This window comes from Mesoplodon densirostris, chromosome 4, assembly GCF_025265405.1.
Source record: "Mesoplodon densirostris isolate mMesDen1 chromosome 4, mMesDen1 primary haplotype, whole genome shotgun sequence".
NCBI classification, from domain to species: domain Eukaryota; kingdom Metazoa; phylum Chordata; class Mammalia; order Artiodactyla; family Ziphiidae; genus Mesoplodon; species Mesoplodon densirostris.
The window spans coordinates 88859947-88878710 of NC_082664.1; the positions used below are offsets into that span (position 1 = coordinate 88859947).

At 41.2% G+C, this 18764-nt stretch overlaps 1 protein-coding gene across 12 annotated transcripts in view; it reads left to right on the top strand.

The window, feature by feature from the left end:
• The window catches only part of WDR76 (WD repeat domain 76), a 73785-nt gene that overhangs the window by 29076 nt on the left and 25945 nt on the right, over positions 1-18764 (top strand). For 11 of the 12 annotated variants that reach the window (XM_060096750.1, XM_060096756.1, XM_060096749.1 and 8 more), the window contains 4 exons: positions 8743-8869; positions 10491-10607; positions 10693-10736; positions 11610-11763. In XM_060096750.1, coding sequence (XP_059952733.1) covers positions 8743-8869; positions 10491-10607; positions 10693-10736; positions 11610-11763 — 442 coding nt within the window. The remainder of the gene's footprint in view (positions 1-8742; positions 8870-10490; positions 10608-10692; positions 10737-11609; positions 11764-18764) is intronic. The other variant, XM_060096748.1, reaches the window with a different exon arrangement.

The following is an 18764-nucleotide window of genomic DNA, read 5'->3' on the forward strand; positions in this document are numbered from 1 at the left end:
CCTGAGGTTCAGCTTTGGATTTGGCCCTGTCTCTGCGTGTAGCTCTCCTGAGGGCATCTCTTCCCCACCCAGACAGGACAGGTTAAAGGAGCGGCTGGTTAGGGGGGCTCTGGCTCATTCAGACTGGGGGAGGGAGTGGTACAGAATGCGGGGAGAGCCTTTGGTGGAAGAGGCTGGTGTGATATTGCAACAACGTGAGGCGTGCCATGTGTTCTCCCATGGAAGTTGTCCCTGCATCACGGGACCCTACAGTGGTGGGCTACACAGGCTCCCAGGAGGGGAGGGATGGATAGTGACCTGTGTTTGCATACAGGCTTCTTGATGGCTGCAGTAGCAGCCTTAGCGTTTCATACCCGTCTCTGGTGTCCCTGCTGATAGCCGCGGCTCACACCTGTCTCTGGAGCTCGTTTTGGCGGTGCTCTGAATCGTCTCTCCTCACGCACCCTGAAACAATGGTCTCTTGCCTTTTAGGCAGGTCCAGACTTTTTCCTGGACTCCCTTCCGGCTAGCTGTAGTGCACTAGCCCCCTTCAGGCTGTGTTCATGCAGCCAACCCCAGTCCTCTCCCTGGGATCTTAACTCTGAAGCCCGAGCCTCAGCTCCCAGCCCCAACCCACCCTGGTGTGTGAGCAGACAAGCCTCTCAGGCTGGTGAGTGCTGTCAGCACCGATCCTCTGTGCAGGAATCTCTCCGCTTTGCCCTCTCCACCCCTGTTGCTCTGCTCTCCTCCGTGGCGCCGAAGCTTCCCCCCACCCAGCCCCCCAATCCCCACCAGTGAAGGGGCTTCCTAGTGTGTGGAAACTTTTCCTCCTTCACAGCTCCCTCCCAGAGGTACAGGTCCCATCCCTATTTTTTTGTCTTTGCTTATCCTTTTCTCTTTTGCCCTACCCAGGTATGTGGGGAGTTTCTTGCCTTTTGGGAAGTCTGAGGTCTTCTGCCAGTGTTCAGTATGTATTCTATAGGAATTGTTCCACATGTAGATGTAGTTTTTTTTTCGGTATGCGGGCCTCTCACTGTTGCGGCCTCTCCCGTTGCAGAGCACAGGCTCCGGACGCGCAGGCTCAGCGGCCATGGCTCACGGGCCCAGCCGCTCCGCAGCATGTGGGATCTTCCCGGACCGGGGCACGAACTCGCGTCCCCTGCATCGGCAGGTGGACTCTCAACCACTGCGCCACCAGGGAAGCTCCCTTCTAGTGTATTTTTCATTTTAGTTATTGTATTGTTCATTTCTTTTTGTTTGTTGTTTAGTTATTCTAGGTCTTCATTAAACATTTCTTGTATCTTCTGAATCTGTACCTCCATTCTTTTTCTGAGATCTTGGATCATCTATACTGTCATTACTGTGAATTCTTTTTCAGGTAGATTGCCTTTCTCCACTTCATTTAATTGTTCTTCTGGGCTTTTATCATGTTCCTTAGTGTGGGATATGTTTCTCTGCTGTCTCGTTTTTGTCTAACTTCCTGTGATCGTGGTGTCCATTATGCAGGCTGCAGGGTTGTATTTCTTCTTCCTTCTGCTGCCTGCTCCCTGGTGGATGAGGCTGTCTAAGAGGCTTGTGCAGGCTTTCTGGTGGGAGGGACTGGTTACTGCCCACTGGGGTGTGGAGCTGGGTCTTGTCCCTCTGTTTGGCAGGGCTGGGTCATGCTGTGTGTTTAGTGGGCAGCTGTGTGCTCAGGAAGACTTTAAGTAGCCTGTCTGCTGATGGGTGGGGCTGTGTCCCGCCCTGTTGATTGTTTGGCCGTGGGGTCCCAGTAATGGAAGCTTCAGGTTGTTGGGTGGGGCCAGGTCTTGGTACGACATTGGTGGCCTCCAGGAAGGCTCACGCTGATGAGTACTCCCCAGAACTACTGCTGCCAGTGTCTTTGTCCCTGCAGTGAGCCACAGCCACCCCTGCCTCCAATGGAGACCCTCCATTTTTGGCAGGTAGGTCTGGTACAGTCTCTTATGAGGTCACTGCTTTTTTCCCTGAGTCCTGGTGCGCATGAGACCTTGTGTGTGCCCTCCAAGAGTGGAATTTCTGTTTCCCCAGTCCTGTGGAATTCCTGCGATCAAACTGGCCTTCAAAGCCAGGTTCTCTGGGGGCTTCTTCTCCTGTTGCCAGAAACCCAGGCTGTAGATGCTGATGTGGGGTTCTCCCTCCTGTGGGAGAACTTATGTGGTATAAGTATTTTCCAGTTTGTTAGTCATCCACCTGGCAGGTATGGGATTTGATTTTATTGCGATTGTGCCCCTTGTACCAGCTCCTTGCGGCTTCTTCTTTGTCTTTGGATGTAGGGTATCTTTTCGCAGCTTCCAGCGTGTTTTTGTTGATGGTTGTTCAGCAGTTAGTTGTGATTTTGGTGTTTACGTAAGAGGAAGTGAGCTCACTTCCTTCTACTCTGCCATCTTGTCTTTTTGTCTGGAAACTCCAGTCTTAAAGAGACAGGTGTAATCTGGTCAGCAACAACTCCATGAATCTGGGATTATATCTGAGTAAACTGGATGCTTGTTGGTCCTTTTAAGAAAGTGTCCCTGGAAAAGGTGTGAGTAGTAATCACAGAAGGTTCTCAAGAGCACCATTCACCTTGTGCTGTTTATTACAATGGATATGACTCAGGAACAGCCAGATGGGATAGATGCATCAGGCAAGGCATGGAGAAAGGGCACGGAGCTTCCATCTCTCTCTGAGAGCATCACTCTTCTAGCATCTGTCCGTGTTCACTGTCTCAGAAGTTCCTAATTTGCTTTTCCTTTGATGGATAACTTCCCAGGGTACAGAATTCTAGGTTGGGTTTTTCTTTTCTCTCAACACTTTAAATATTTTCACTCTCTCCTTGCCTGCATGGTTTCTGAGAAGATAGATTTAATTTCTATCTTTGTTCTCTGTAGGTAAAGTGGTTTTTCCTTCTGGTTCCTTTCAGGATTTTATCCTTGATTTTTCTGTAGTTTGGAAATGAATTGCCTAGTTGTAGATTTTGTTTGTTTGTTTTCATTTTTGTTTTTGCATTTATCTAGCTTGATGTTCTCTGAGCTTTGTAGATCTGTGGTTTGGTGTCTGACACTAATTTGGGGGGAATTTTCAGTTATTATTTCAAATATTTCTTCTATTACTTTTTTCTTCTCGTATTCCCATTATTTATATGTTAGACTTTTTTGTTATCTACATTCTTGGTTATTCTGTTCTGTTTTTTGTCTTTTTCTCCTTGCTTTTCAGTTTTAGAGACTCCTATTGAGATATCCCCAAGGTCAGAGATTCTTTCCTCAACCATGTCTAGTCTATCACTGAGCCCATTAAAGGCATTCTTCATTTCTATTATAGTGTTTTTGATCGCTGGCATTTCTTTTTCATTCTTTCTTAGTATTTACATTCCTCTGTTGACATCGCTTATCTGTTCTTTCATGGTGTCTATTTTATCCATTGGAGCCCTTAGCATGTTAATCACAGTTGTTTTAAATTCTTAGTGTGATAATTTCAACATTTCTGCCATGTCTGGTTTTAAAGCTTGCTCTGTTTCTTTCTTTCTTTTTTTTTTTCTTTTGCGGTACGCTGGCCTCTCACTGTTGTGGCCTCTCCCGTTGTGGAGCGCAGGCACAGCGGCCATGGCTCACGGGCCTAGCTGCTCCGTGGCATGTGGGATCTTCCCGGACTGGGGCACGAACCCGTGTCCCCTGCATCAGCACGTGGACTCTCAACCACTGCATCACCAGGGCAGCCCTGCTCTATTTCTTTAAATTGTGTTTTTTGCTTTTCAGTGTGTCTTGTAATTTTTTCTTGATAACTGGATGTGATGTACCAAGAAAAGTAACTGTTATAAATAGGTCTTTAGCAATGTGGTGGTGAGATGTTGGGGGAGGGGAGCATTCTGTAGTCTTGTTATTAGTTCTCAGTCTCTGACTGAACCTATGTCTTTGGATTGTGAACTTCACAAGTGTTTTAGTTTTTTTCCTCTCCTTAGGTTGGAGAAGATGGCAAGAGTGGGCTGCTGTTGGGTATTTCCCTTCCCCAGGTTAGTTAGCCTCTGACAATACCCTAGCAGGTTAGGCTCTGGTTAACTTATTTCTCCTGAGGGCAGACCTGTTAAGAAGAACAGAGTGCTCTGGCCTATTTCAAAACTCTTCCTTTTCTCCTCCCCCTGCTAGAAGCATGAGGAGATTTTTCTCTGATATTTACTTTGAGGGCCTGGTCAAGCTCCTGGATATAAATCTTACAAAATTGTGGGGGTGAGGCCCCCTTGAGGTTTCTTTTTTTTTAAGATTTTATTTTTAGAGCAGTTTTAGTTTCACAGCAAAATTGAGAGTAATTTACAAAGATTTCCATCTCCTGCCCAACACATGCATAGCTTCTCCCATTATCAGAATCACTCACCAGAGTGGTACGTTTGTTACCAAGGATGAACCTACCTTGATATATCATAATCACCCCAGATCTGTAGTTTACCTTAGGGTTCACTCTTGGTGTTGTTCATTCTTTGGGTTTGTACAAATGTATAATAACATATATCTATCATTATAATGTACAGAGTATTTCACTGCCCTAAAATCCTCTGTGCTCTGCCTTTTCATCCCTTATCACCCTCACCCCTTGCAATCACTGATCATTTTTGCCTCCATAGTTTTGCCTTTTCCTGAATGTCAGTCATGTATTTGGAATCATACAGTATGTAGTCTCATTCAGGTTGGCTGCTTTTTTTAGTAATATGCATTTAAGGTTCCCCCATGTCTTTTCATGGCTTAATAGCTCATTTCTTTTTTTAAAAATATTTTTATTATGGATCTTTTGTTATTTAGATCATTTCAGCAAAAAGATTAAGGCTAAATTACAATGGAACTGCCATTGACTAAGTAATGTGAGAGATCTACTTTTCTCCAACTACCAGTCTTTTTACTTTTTTCAGAGTTCAGTCACCATAGGTCAAATTCTTTTGGAGATAAATGTCAGTTTTAATAATATACGATATCAGGCTTTAGTTCTGTTTACAGTGCTATAAATATCTTTGTGACAAAAGATTTAGGGGACTTTGAAATTGGCACATTACTTATAATATTTTAATACTATAAAAGTTAATAAAGACTGTTAAATTTACCAAAGACTTCTGGAGGAATCTTTGGTAAATTTAACCAGTATTTAACCAAGTATATAACAAGTATACTTGGTTTTGCTTTATACCTCATTGTTAAGCTAAAGTGGTAACATTTAAGTTAAAAGGTACTGGTTACAGTCTTTTTAAGGCCGTGGGCCAGAGATCATTTCAAATTTTTGGTCTTCATATTAGGTTTCATAGCAGTACAGTTTAAGTGTAGTTGATTTACAATATTATATTATTTTCAGGTGTACAACATGGTGATTTAAAATTTTTATAGATTATACTCCATTTATAGTTACTATAAAATGATGGCTGGGGCTTCCCAGGTGGCGCAGTGGTTGAGAGTCCGCCTGCCGATGCAGGGGACGTGGGTTCGTGCTCCGGTCCGGGAAGACCCCACATGCCGTGGAGTGGCTGGGCCCGTGAGCCATGGTCGCTGAGCCTGCGCGTCCGGAGCCTGTGCTCCGCGGCGGGAGAGGCCACAACAGTGAGAGGCCCGCGTACTGAAAAATAAATAAATAAATAAATAAATAAAATGATGGCTGTATTCCCTGTGCTATAAATATATCCTTGTAGCTTATTTATTTTGTACAAAGTGGTTTGTACCTCTTAACCTCCTACCCCTGTCTTGCCCCTCCCCTCTTCCCTCTCCTACTGGTAACCACTAGTTTGTTCTCTATATCTGTGAGTCTGTTTCTGTTTTGTTATATTCATTCATTTGTTTTATGCTTTAGATTCCACATGTAGGTGATAACATACAGTATTTGTCTTTTTCTGTCTGATTTATTTCACTAAGCATAATAGCCTCCAGTTTCAGTCATGTTGTTGCAAATGGGAAAACTTCACTTTTTTATGGCTATGTAGTATTACATTGTATGTATATATATATATATATATATATATATATATATATATATATATATATACACACCACATCTTCTTTATCCATTCATCTGTTGATGAACTTTTAGGTTGCTTCCATATCTTGTCTATTATAAAAAAAATGCTGCTATGAACATTGGGGTGCATGTATTTTTTTTTTCTTTTTGGCTGCACTGGGTCTTTGTTGCTGTGTGCAGGTTTTCTCTAGTTGCAGTGAGCGAGGGCCACTCTTTGTTGCAGTGTGTGGGCTTCTCATTGCGGTGGCTTCTCTTGTTGCGGAGCATGGGCTCTAGGTACACGGGCTTTGGTAGTTGCAGCACACGAGCTCAGTAGTTGTGGCATGCAGGCCCTAGAGCACGTGGGCTTCATTAGGTGTGGTGCATGGGCTCAATACTTGCAGTGCACGGGCTCTAGGGTGCATGGGCTTCAGTAGTTGTTTCGCGCAGGCTCAGTAGTTGTGGCTCACGAGCTCTAGAGCACAGGGTCAGTTGTTGTGGTGCACGGGCTTAGTTGCTTCGCGGTATGTGGGATATTCCCAGACCAGGGCTCGAACCCGTGTCCCTTTCACTGGCAGGCAGATTCTTAACCACTGCACCACCAGGGAAGTCCTGCATGTGTCTTTTTTTTTTTTTTTTGCTGTACGCGGGCCTCTCACTGTTGTGGCCTCCCCCATTGCGGAGCACAGGCTCCGGACGCACAGGCCCAGCGGCCATGGCTCACGGGCCCAGCCTCTCCGCGGCATGTGGGATCTTCCCAGACCGGGGCACGAACCCGTATCCCCTGCATTGGCAGGCGGACTCTCAACCACTGCGCCACCAGGGAAGCCCCTGCATGTGTCTTTTTGAACGAGTGTTTTTCTTTTCTTTGCATAAATTCCCAGGAGTGGAATTGCTGGATAATATGGTAGTTCTATTTTTAGTCTTTTGAGGAGCATTTATACTGTTTTCCACAGTAGCTGCACAAATTTACATTCCCACCAACAATGTACAGAGGTTCCCTTTTCTCCACATCCTTGCCAACACTTGTTATTTGTGGTCTTTCTGATGATAGCCATTCTCACAGGTGAGAGGTGATATCTCAATGTGGTTTTCATTTGTATTTCCCTGATGATCTAATCTTTTCATTTGTTCCTGTTGGCCATCTCTATGTCTTCTTTGGGTCCTCTACCCATTGTTTAATCAGATTTTTTTTTGTTTTTGATGTTGAGTTATATGAGCTGTTTACCTATTTTGGATATTAATCTGTTATTGGACAAATCATTTGCACAAATCTTCTTCCCTTCAGTCAGTTGCCTTTTCATTTTGTTGATGGTTTCCTTTGTTTTGCAAAAGCTTTTAAGTTTGATTAGGTCCCATTTGTTTATTCTTTGCTTTTGTTGCTCTTGCCTGAGGAGACACATCCAAAAAATATTGCTAAGACCAATGTCAAAGAGTGTAGTACCTGTGTTTTCTTCTAGGAGTTTTATGGTTTCAGGTCTTACATTAAAGCCTGTAATCCATTTTGAGTCTGTTTTTGTATATGGTGTAAGAAAATGTTCTAGTTCCATTATTTTACATGTAGCTGTCTAGTTTTCCCTGGAGTTTTTAACTCTCAGACTTGTGTACACTGAACCTCCAGCAATTGGTCAATTACAGTTCAGGCTTTCCTACCCTGGTGCTGGTTCCCATGATGGTTTCCATTTCTAAGTCTGCTCCAATAAGCCATGACTTCTTGCATTTGCCTGTCTGTCTCTCCAGTATTAGGCTCAGCAGTTTCTACTGTGCCCTCATTTCTCTTAAGGATCCTAGAAGAGTTGATTTTTTAGTCTGTTCAGCTTTTTACTTGATAAGACAGTGCAGTGACTTTCAAGCTCTTTAAATTTGGAACTGGAAACTGGAAGTTCTGAACTACTTTTTTAAAATAAAAAAATGATGCATAAAAAAGTAGGATATGGGCTTCCCTGGTGGCACAGTGGTTGAGAGTCCGCCTGCCGAGGCAGGGGACGCGGGTTCGTGCCCCGGTCTGGGAGGACCCCATGTGCCGCGGAGCGGCTGGGCCCGTGAGCCATGGCCGTTGAGCCTGTGCGTCCGGAGCCTGTGCTCCGCAAGAGGAGAGGCCACAAGAGTGAGAGGCCCGTGTAACAAAAAAAAAAAAAAAGTAGGATATGTATATGATTTAAAAAAGTAAACTATATGGAAGGCAATGCCATGAAACATTTAAGTCTCTTTCCTATCCTGGACCTTAGTTCTCCAGGCCTTTTCCCTAGAGGAAACCACTGTTAATAGTTTCATGTGTATTCTTCCATAGGTAATCTCAGCAATTACAAACGTATGTGTATATATTTTGTAAAAAAGCAAATGGAACCATATTCAACATGTGCTGGACCTTGTTTTTGCTTCTTGTATCTTAGAGTTCATGTCATATCAGCACACAAAAATCTATTTCCTTTTTTATGACTGCATAATATTCTGCTAGATATGTATGTCATAATTTATTTAACACCCCTCACCTCCCCATGATGAACATTTATGATGTTTCCAGGCTTTTAATTAAAATCAGTGTAGGGACTTCACTGGTGGTCCAGTGGTTAAGACTCCGTGCTTCCATGGCAGGGGGCACGGGTTTGATCCTGGGTTAGGAAAGTTCCACATGCTGCGCAGTGTGGCGAAGAAAAATAAAAAATCAGTGTAGCCATGTATATACATCTTTGCAATGTGTGAATATATCTGTGAGATAGAATACTAGACGTTATCTTCTTGATATTAATAAATACATATAACTTTTATGAGTATAACATGATTTTTCCCCCACTCCTTTAGAAAGAAGCCTAAGAAGAAAGAAAATGAGACTGGATGTAGAAGGTCAATGCGATTACTAAAAGTTGATCCTTCAGGAGTTTCATTACCAGCAACTCCAACCCAGCCAATATTAGTAGCAGATGAAAATGTAAGAAAGAGTACAAATACAATATATTAACCAATAAAATACTAAAAAATTTGAAGTGTTTGAGAGTAGAGTAAAAAGTCATTAAATTATGTTTAATTTGTACTTCATTAATTTAATACTTGGCTGTTGTATGGTTTAATGAGTAAGATTTCAAACTCATAAAAGACTGGCTTGGATTCTATATTTCTGCAGACTTACCCTGTGTGGGATTGTGGGTAAATTCCTTAGTCTTTCTGAGCCCCAGTTTCCCCATTTTTAAAATGGCAACAATAGCAGAAACCTCTCAAAGAGGTGTTGTGAGGGATAAATGAAATAGTATCTATAAAGTTTCTTACATTATATTAAGGACTTAGTAAGCAATAAATGGTAGTTATTAATATTATTAGTAATAAATAATATATGTCAGTAGTGATGGGGTTCTCTTACTGTAGTTTAATTTTATGCTATCAGTGAGTGGAAAGAGTTTTATTTACCAAATTTATTGTCTAAATAAGATTATGAGTATATTTTTTATTCAGGGGCACCTACTGTTTTTAATACTTTGTATCTAAGTGCTTAATTATAAATTGGAAGATTAGCCTGGTGCTTTGAGAGCTAATTGCAAATTAAGTTGCTAGGGGAAGAGTAGCTTTCAAATTTTTTTGAAGCCTCCATCCATCCATGATAAGAAATACATTTACATTGAACCCATTCCACACACACACACACACACACACACACACACAACTGAAACAAAACTTTTGTGAAATGATACTTATCCTTACTACATGTGATACGCTTTTGTATTTCCTAGTCTGTTCTTTTCTTATTCACGAAAACACACTGTTGGTTGTAATGTATTAAAATGATTTCACGACCTATGGGTTACAACCTGTGATTTAAAAAACACTGACATACAGAAAGAGAAAGACAAATATCATATGATATCACTTAATATGTGGAATCTAAAATGTGGCACAAACGAACCTATCTACAAAACAGAAACTCACAGAAATAGAGAACAGACTTGTGGTTGCCAAGGGGGGGCAGTGGGGGAGGGAAGGACTGGGAGTTTGGGATTAGCAGATGTAAACTATTATATATAGGATGGGTAAACAGCAAGGTACTACTGTATAGCACAGGGAACTATATTCAGTATCCTGTGATAAACCATAATGGAAAAGAATATAAAAAAAGAATGTCTATATGTGTATAACTGAGTCACTTTGCTGTACAGCAGAGATGGACACAACATTGTAAATCAACTATGCTTCAATTAAAAAAATAAAAAACACTGACATAGAGTAATAACTTTGAGGTATGAAATTGAACTGATCTGAATCAATTCCCAGCAACTTCAGGTATTGACAGTGTAACTTTGGACAAATTAACTTCTCTAAGTTTCATTCCACTGTCTTTATAATGTGCTATCTCATTCACTGGATTATTAAGGGGATTAAATGAGATAATACATGTTATTACTTTACAGGATACTTGGCATTCATTCATTGAACAACTGTTTTTGAATGCTAACTATGTGTCACCACTGTTGTTGGTATTGAAAGTAAAGTAGTAAGAAATCTTAAGCTTACATTCTAGGGCAGAGCGACAACCAACTTTTTTTTCTTATTTTTTATAACAGCCTTTGTTACCTCCTGGGCCTTTAGAAATGACTTCTGAAAATCGAGATGATAACAGTGAACTATTTAAAGGATTTCTGCAGACTTGGGCAGAAGTGAGCAAGGTATCACTTGGGAGGGTAAGCCCAAGCTTTTAGAATCATCTGTTAAGCAAATTTTAGTACATATATTAACTTAGTGCTTTGGTTTCTCCCATTGTTTCAGACAAGAAGTAAAAACACTGAGAAGGAGTTATCTAGCATTAAAAGGTGAGTTAAAATTCCTTGCCTTTGTTTTACATTTTCTGAGATCTTTATAACTTAAAGACTATACCATTACAGGAAATTTGAAAATGAGGTGAGAAAAATTATCCATCATATTTCTACCCTAACAACTGTTGTTTTTGTATATTTCCTTTCGTGTATCACCATATGCAATACCACTAGGATATGAGCTTCATGAATGCATGGATTTTGTCTCAATAACCAGAACAGTGCATTTCACATAGTATATATTCATTCAGTGTTTAATAAATGAGTGAAATCACATACATTTTTACTTTGTTATGTTCTAATATATGTACAGTTTTGCATTATGCTTTTCTGTTAACATTGTGGTTGCATGTTACTAGAGTCTTTAAATTTATTGAATAATTGCATAATATTTGATTTAGCAGGTAGAATTTACCTAACCTCCTCTTACTCCTTTGATATTTGGAATTGTTTTCTATTTAGTTTTGAGTGTTTGTATGTGTGTTTGTTGAAGTTTATATTGTGATAGGGGATTATTTCCTTAGGATAGATTCCAGAATTGGGATTAATGTGTCAAATATTATGGACATTTTCATGGCTTTTAGGACATGCTGGATTGTTTTCCAAAATCTTTTTAAAAAATTTCTGAAAATCTTAAATGAATTTACTCTGCTGTTAGCAATATATATGAATGTATGTTTAACTGCAGCCTCCTAGCTTTTATAAGTGAAAAATAGTACCCCATTGTTTAATTTTATTTCCTTGGTTGCCAGGAAGTTGAATATTTTCCCACATTTACTAATTGTGATTTTACTTTTTCGAATCATCTTTTACTTGTTTTGACTACTGAGTTTGGTTTTGCTTCTAAATTTAACCTTTTAATCTTCTTAGCTACAAAGCCAACTTAAATGGCATGATCATTAGTGAAGATACTGTTTATAAAGTTACCAAAGGCCCAATATTCTCAATGGCTCTCCACCCATCAGAAATTAGAACTTTGGTGGCAGCTGGGGCCAGATCTGGACAAGTTGGGCTTTGGGATTTGGTAAGTTATTATTAATTGTTTTGAAGATATTAACATTTGAAGCAAATAGTCTGCGAAAGAATAGCCTAGAGCCATGTGTTTCGAGATGTCACTTGAGATTTATAGTTTTGTGCTTTGTGATTCCAAATTTTAGAAACCTAGAGGAATTTAAATTTGCTTTGTAGAACTTTAACATTTTTAGCTTGAATATCTTTAGTCATCTGGGCATAAATTCCTGCCAGGAAAGTTTATTACAACTTTAAGCGTGTATATGAAAAGAATCGTACAAAGTTCTTAGGTTTCTAATTATGTTTAAAATACAGTTTCCAAGCTGGATCAAAATATCTTCCCAAGGATCTTAGGATGGTCCTAGTAATTTTTTTTTAATTAATTTATTTTTTGTCTATTTATTTTTGGCTGCGTTGGGTCTTCATTGCCGCGCGTGGGCTTTCTCTAGTTGCAGGGAGCGGGGGCTACCCTTCGTTGCGGTGCGCGGGCTTCTCATGGCGGTGGCCTCTCTTGTTGCAGAGCACGGGCTGTAGGCACGCAGGCTCAGTAGTTGTGGCACATGGACTCAGTAGTTGTGGCTAGCGGGCTCTAGAGCTCAGTAGTTGTGGTGCATGGGCTTAGTTGCTCCGTGGCATGTGGGATCTTCCCGGACCAGGGCTCGAACCCGTGACCCTGCATTAGCAGGTGAATTCTTAACCACTGAGCCACCAGGGAAGTCATTTTTTGATGAGTCAGAAACAGGTACTGAATTTCATTTATTGTACGTATAATAATGCATTGGTTGCTTTCAGTGTTTACAAAATTGAAAAAAACCAAGTTAATGTTCTCTGAATTTATTTTTTAATTGGGGAAGTAGAACAAAGACCTGAAAAATGCCATAAGGACAATTAATGGAGATGGAGAAATCATGGTGACTTGCAGTGGGTTGGGGTTAATAAATAAAATGGATTTTGTAAGTGAGAAGAGAAGAAATGAAAACCAAATTCTCTCTTATTTTGGGAGCATAGGTTCTCCCTTATTTTGATAAGATGTGAGTGAGGGTAGGAGGTGAAAGGATTTGGTAAAGAAAACAGAAGCAGAGAAGTGGGAAGAGGACCAGAAATAGTATAAGGTTGTATAAGCTAAGAGATGAATTTCAAGCATGGGAGTTTGACAGGGCTTTTTTTTTTAGATGAGTTAAAAAGAATGGAAACAGAAAAAGGGCCATTAGTTTTGAAAATAGGGTATCATAAGTGAGTTGAGAGAATAGCTTCAACAATAAGGTAAGAAAGGAACACAGACTTTAGGAGATTAAAAAAAGTATGGGGTGGAAGAAGAAATGGAAGCAATGGATAGACTATTTGTTGAAGAACTTAGAAAAGGAAAAATAGAGAATTAGCATAGTCAAGTGAAGATCTTTTCAGGGTGTGTTGAAGATATGTCGGAAAGTCCCTTTGTCATGTCTTTCTGGTGACTCCAAAAATCTGTATTATTGGGTCTCTGTAGTCCAATATTTTTATCAACTTTCTAATTTTTCAGGACACCTGGCTATCTCATTAACAGACTGAGCAAGTCTAAAACCATTATCTTGGCTATCCTGTGCTCACTCCACAACTCCCCTAGTTTTTTAAAAAAAAGTTTAGCTTTACTGAGGTATAATTTACATTTTATAAAATCTACACATTTAAAATTTACAGTTTAATAATTTTTAATAAGTTTATTGAGTTGTGTAAAATATCACCATAATTCAGTTTGAGAACATTTTCATCATTCCTGTAAGATTCCTCATGGCTACTTACATGTAATCCTTGTTTCTACCCTTATCCCCAGGCAAATCTCCACAAATTTGCACTTTTTGAACATTTCATAGAAATAGAATCATAAAATATGTGGTCTTTTATATTGGAGTTTTTCTTTTAGCATAGTTTTTTTAAAAAATTAATTTATTTTCGCTGCGTTGGGTCTTAGTTGAAGTACGTGGGGTCTTGGTTGAGGCATGCAGGATCTTTTGTTGAGGCGTGCAGGATCTTTCATTGAGGCGTGGGCTTTTTGTTGCGGCGCGCGGGCTTCTCTCTAGTTGTGGCATGTGGGTTTTTCTCTAGTTGTGGTGTGCAGGCTCCAGGGCTCGTGGGCTCTGTAGTTGTGGCATGTGGACTTAGTTGCCCTGCGGCATGTGGGATCTTAGTTCCCCAACCAGAGATTGAACCTGTGTCCCCTGCATTGGGAGGTGGATTCTTTACCACCGGGCCACCAGGGAAGTCCCTCTTTTAGAATAGTTGTTTTTGTTTGTTTGTTTGTTTTGTTTTTTTGTTTTTTTTGCGGTACGCGGGCCTCTCACTGTTGTGGCCTCTCCCGTTGGGGAGCACAGGCTCCGGACGCGCAGGCTCAGCGGCCATGGCTCACGGGCCCAGCCGCTCCGCAGCATGCGGGATCTTCCCAGACCGGGGCACGAACCTGTGTCCCCTGCATCGGCAGGCAGACTCTCAACCACTGCGCCACCAGGGAAGCCCTTTTAGCATAGTTTTAAGGTTTATCTGTCTTATAGCATCTATCAGCACCTCATTCTTTTTTTATTGCTGGATAGTATTCCATTGTTTGATTTTACCACATTTTGTTTATCCATTCATCATTTGATAGACATTTGGGTTGTTTCCACTTTTTGGCTATTCTGAATAATTCTACTATAAACATTTGTGTACACATTTTTGTGTAGGTCTGTGTTTTCATTTCTCTTGGGTTTTGCTAGGTCATATGGTATCTGGTTAACATTTGAGGAACTGCCACGCTGCTTTCCAAAGTGGCTGCATCGTTTTCTATTCCTACCAGCAATGTATGAGGGTTCAAATTTTTCTACATGCTCACCAACATTTATTATTATCTGTCTTTTCGATTATAGTCTTTCAAGTGGGTGGTATCTTCCTAGTGAAGTTGTATCTCCATGTGGTTTTGATTTGCATTTCTCTAATGACTAATGATGTTGAGAATCTTTTCCTGCCACTTGGATATCTTTGGTGAAATGTCTATTCAGATCTTTTGTCAATTTTTTATTGTGTTGTTTGTCTTCTTGTTGAGTTGTAAGAGTTCTTTGTATATTCTAGATACACATCCTTATCAGATATGTGATTTGAAAATATTTCTTCTTTTCATCTTCTTAATGCTATCCTTTGAAGTGCAAATTTTTGAATTTTGATGATGTCTGGTTCATCAAACTTTTAATGGACTGTGTTTTTTGTGTCATATCTAAGAAATCTTTTGTGTAGCCCAAAGTCTTAAAGATTTTCTCCTGATTTTTTGTAAAAATTTTATAGTTTTAGCTTTCACATTTACTTCACTGATCCATCTTGAATAGTTTTTTTTGAATTATTTTTGTATATGCTGTAAGGTAAGGGCCCAAGTTCATCTTTTTGTATGTGTATATCCAGTTGTCTCAGCACTATTTGTTGAAAAGACTTTTTTTTTTTTTTTTCGGTACGCGGGCCTCTCACTGTTGTGGCCTCTCCCTTTGCGGAGCACAGGCTCCGGACGCGCAGGCTCAGCGGCCATGGCTCATGGACCCAGCCGCTCCGCGGCATGTGGGATCTTCCCAGACCGGGGCACGAACCCGTGTCCCCTGCATCGGCAGGCACACTCTCAACCACTGCGCCACCAGGGAAGCCCTGTTGAAAAGACTTTTACCTCATTGTATTGTCTTGGCAGTCTCTCAGTTTTCCTCTTAACCTTCTGTCAGATTCCTAGTCTCATCTAGTATCAAAAGATGAGCTGTCATTTATTTGGTCACCCCACCCATTCATTCATTCCACACTTATTGAGTATTTTGTGCTAAGTACTCTTTTTTTTTTTTTTTTTTTTTTTTTTTGCGGTATGCGGGCCTCTCACTGTTGTGGCCTCTCCCGTTGCGGAGCACAGGCTCCGGACGCGCAGGCTCAGTGGCCATGGCTCACGGGCCCAGCTGCTCCGCGGCACATGGGATCCTCCCAGACCGGGGCACGAACCCATATCCCCTGCATCGGCAGGCGGACTCTCAACCACTGTGCCACCAGGGAGGCCCAGTACTCTTTTTTTTAAATAAATTTATTTCTATATTTATTTTTTGGCTGTGTTAGGTTAAGCCTGCGCGTGGGCTTTCTGTAGTTGCGGCGAATGGGGGCTACTATTTGTTGTGGTGCACGGGCTTCTCATTGCGGTGGCTTCTCTTGTTGTGGAGTACGGGCTCTAGGTGTGTAGTCTTCAGTAGTTGTGGCACGTAGGCTCAGTAGTTGTGGCTCACAGGCTCTAGAGCACAGGCTCAGTAGTTGTGGCGCATGGGCTTAGTTGCTCTGCGGCATGTGGGATCTTCCCAGACCAGGGCTCACACCCGTGTCCGCTGCATTGGCAGGCAGATTCTTTTTTTTTCTTTTCTTTTTTCTTTTTTTTTTTTTTTGCGGTACGCGGACCTCTCACTGTTGTGGCCTCTCCCGTTGCGGAGCATAGGCTCCAGACGCGCAGGCTCAGTGGCCGTGGCTCACGGGCCCAGCCGCTCCGCGGCATGTGGGATCTTCGCAGACCGGGGCACGAACCCGTGTCCCCTGCATCGGCAGGCGGACTCTCAACCACCGCGCCACCAGGGAAGCCCGGCAGGCAGATTCTTAACCGCTGAACCACCAGGGAAGTCCCCTAAGTACTATTCTAATGACTTCCCATCCATATTTGTGAGGAAAGATTGTCTCTGTCCTTATGGAGTTTAGAATTTAGTGGCAAAAACAGCATGAATGAAATAATTACATGTTTGATAAGTGGAGTGAATTATATACTGTGATTAATGGAGTGGATGAAAAGTAGTGTTATAAAAACACATAACAGGGGAACTGGCCTGATTTTGAGGATCAGGGAAGGCTTCCCTGAGGAAGTGAGAATTGAGTTGAGATTTGAAAGCTAAGTAGGAGTAATAAACCAAGCAATGAAAGGGAAAAGAGCATTTCACACAAGAGGAACAGCATGTCAAGGACCTTAGGCAGGAGGATGCCGCTTGATACATTTAAGGACCTGAAGAATGCCTCTGAAAGAATGCCTCTGTGGCTAGAGCATAAACAGCAGAGGCATAAACGGAAGGGATGAGCGGAATAGGGGGAAGCTGTAGAGGTGGGTAGTGGTCAGATGTATAGCTTTATACATAAAGCCTCTGTAACAACTTCCTGTAAAACAAATGCTGAATAATATTTTCATTTTTCACCTTTTCTCACAAAAGCAAAAATCTTCTTTGGATTCCCTTCAGTTAGCAAAAATAGGTACTAACATAGGTGTTTTGTAAGAGCAAAGTGTCATAAAGCGAACTTTTGAAAAGTGGGGGATATGTGTATTTATTTTAAATTAATTAAAATAGAAAATTCAGTTCTTCAGTTACACCAGGCACATTTCAAGTGCTTAATAGCTGCACATGACTAGTGGATACCATATTGGACAGTGCATACATATAACATTTTTGTCATCTCAGAAAGTTCTTTGGGACAGTGCTGCTGTGGAGAAAGTTAATATCAACATTAATTTGGTAAAATAAGACTCAAAGATAAGGTGATAAAACAACAGAATGAAATGAAAAGGGAGACTGTAGAACTAAGGAAACAAATTGAAGATCAGTGAAACTAATAAATTAGACAAAAGCAAGGAACAGAATATACATTGCTGAAAATGAAATTACAGATATTAAAGGAAAGATACGAGGTAATCTGAAACACAGATGAAAAAAGTTTTATGAGAAAAACCAATAGAAAAGGAAAGCCAGGACTTCCCTGGTGTTGCAGTGGTTAAGAATCCGCCTGCCAATGCAGGGGACACGGGTTCAATCCCTGGTCCAGGAAGATCCCACATGCTGCGGAGCAATGAAGCCCGTGTGCCACAACTACTGAGCCTGTGTGCCACAACTACTGAAGCCCATGCGCCTAGAGCCTGTGCTCTGCAACAAGAGAAGCCACTGCAATGAGAAGCCTGCGCACCACAACGAAGAGTCGCCCCCACTTGCCATGACTAGACAAAGCCCGTGTGCAGTAGCAAGACCCAAGGCAGCCAAAGATAGATAGATAGATAGGTAAATAAATAAATTCATTAAAAAAAAAAAGGAAAGGAAAGCCAGTCAAAGATGACCCAACAAATGGAACAGAAAATATATTCAAAGAGAACTTTTCTGAAAAGACAGAATTGAATTGGCAGATTTGAGTGTGTATGCCATGTTCTAGGAAGATTTGGACTTCAAGGATAAAGAATTCTTTAGTCAGGAAAAACAAATTATATTCAAGGAGAAAAGCCAGGTTTGCCTCAGTTTTCTACAGCAACATTTCATGTAATGTCTACAAAGTTCTGAGAGAAGGAAGTGTGGCCTGGAATACATACCCAGCCCAAGATATTATTCTAATGTAAAGACAGCAGGTAGGTCTTTTCACATCTGAAAAAACTCAAGAAATTGAAGACCTATGAGTTCATCTGGAAAAAACTGCTTGATAGCAAATCTTGGCCAGTTGAGAGTAAATCAAAATTAAGGATTCAGGAATGGAGAAGCTTGACAGAAAAATTGATGATGAGTATTGAATCCATTTAAATACAGAACTGGGACTTCCCTGGTCCAGTGGTAAAGAATCTGCCTTCCAGTGCAGGGGACACAGGTTCGATCCCTGGTTGGGGAACTAAGATCCCACATGCTGTGGGGCAACTAAGCCCGCGGGCCTTAACTAGAGAGCCCGCATGCCGCAAACTACAGAGCCCACATGCTCTGGCGCCCACGCACCACAACTAGAGAGAGAAAACCTGCGCGCCACAACTAAAGAGAAACCCATGTGCCACAATGAAGAGCCTGTATGCTGCAATGAAAGATCCCGCGTGCCGCAATCAAGATCCCACGTGCCGCAACTATGACCTGACGCAGCCAAAAATAAATGAAATAAATAAATAAATATTTAAATACAGAACTAATATTAAACAGCCATATGAATTATAATTACAGAACTGGATATGAATGTTGTTTACCTGGAAAAAACAAAAATAACAAAATATAGAGATGAAGAAAG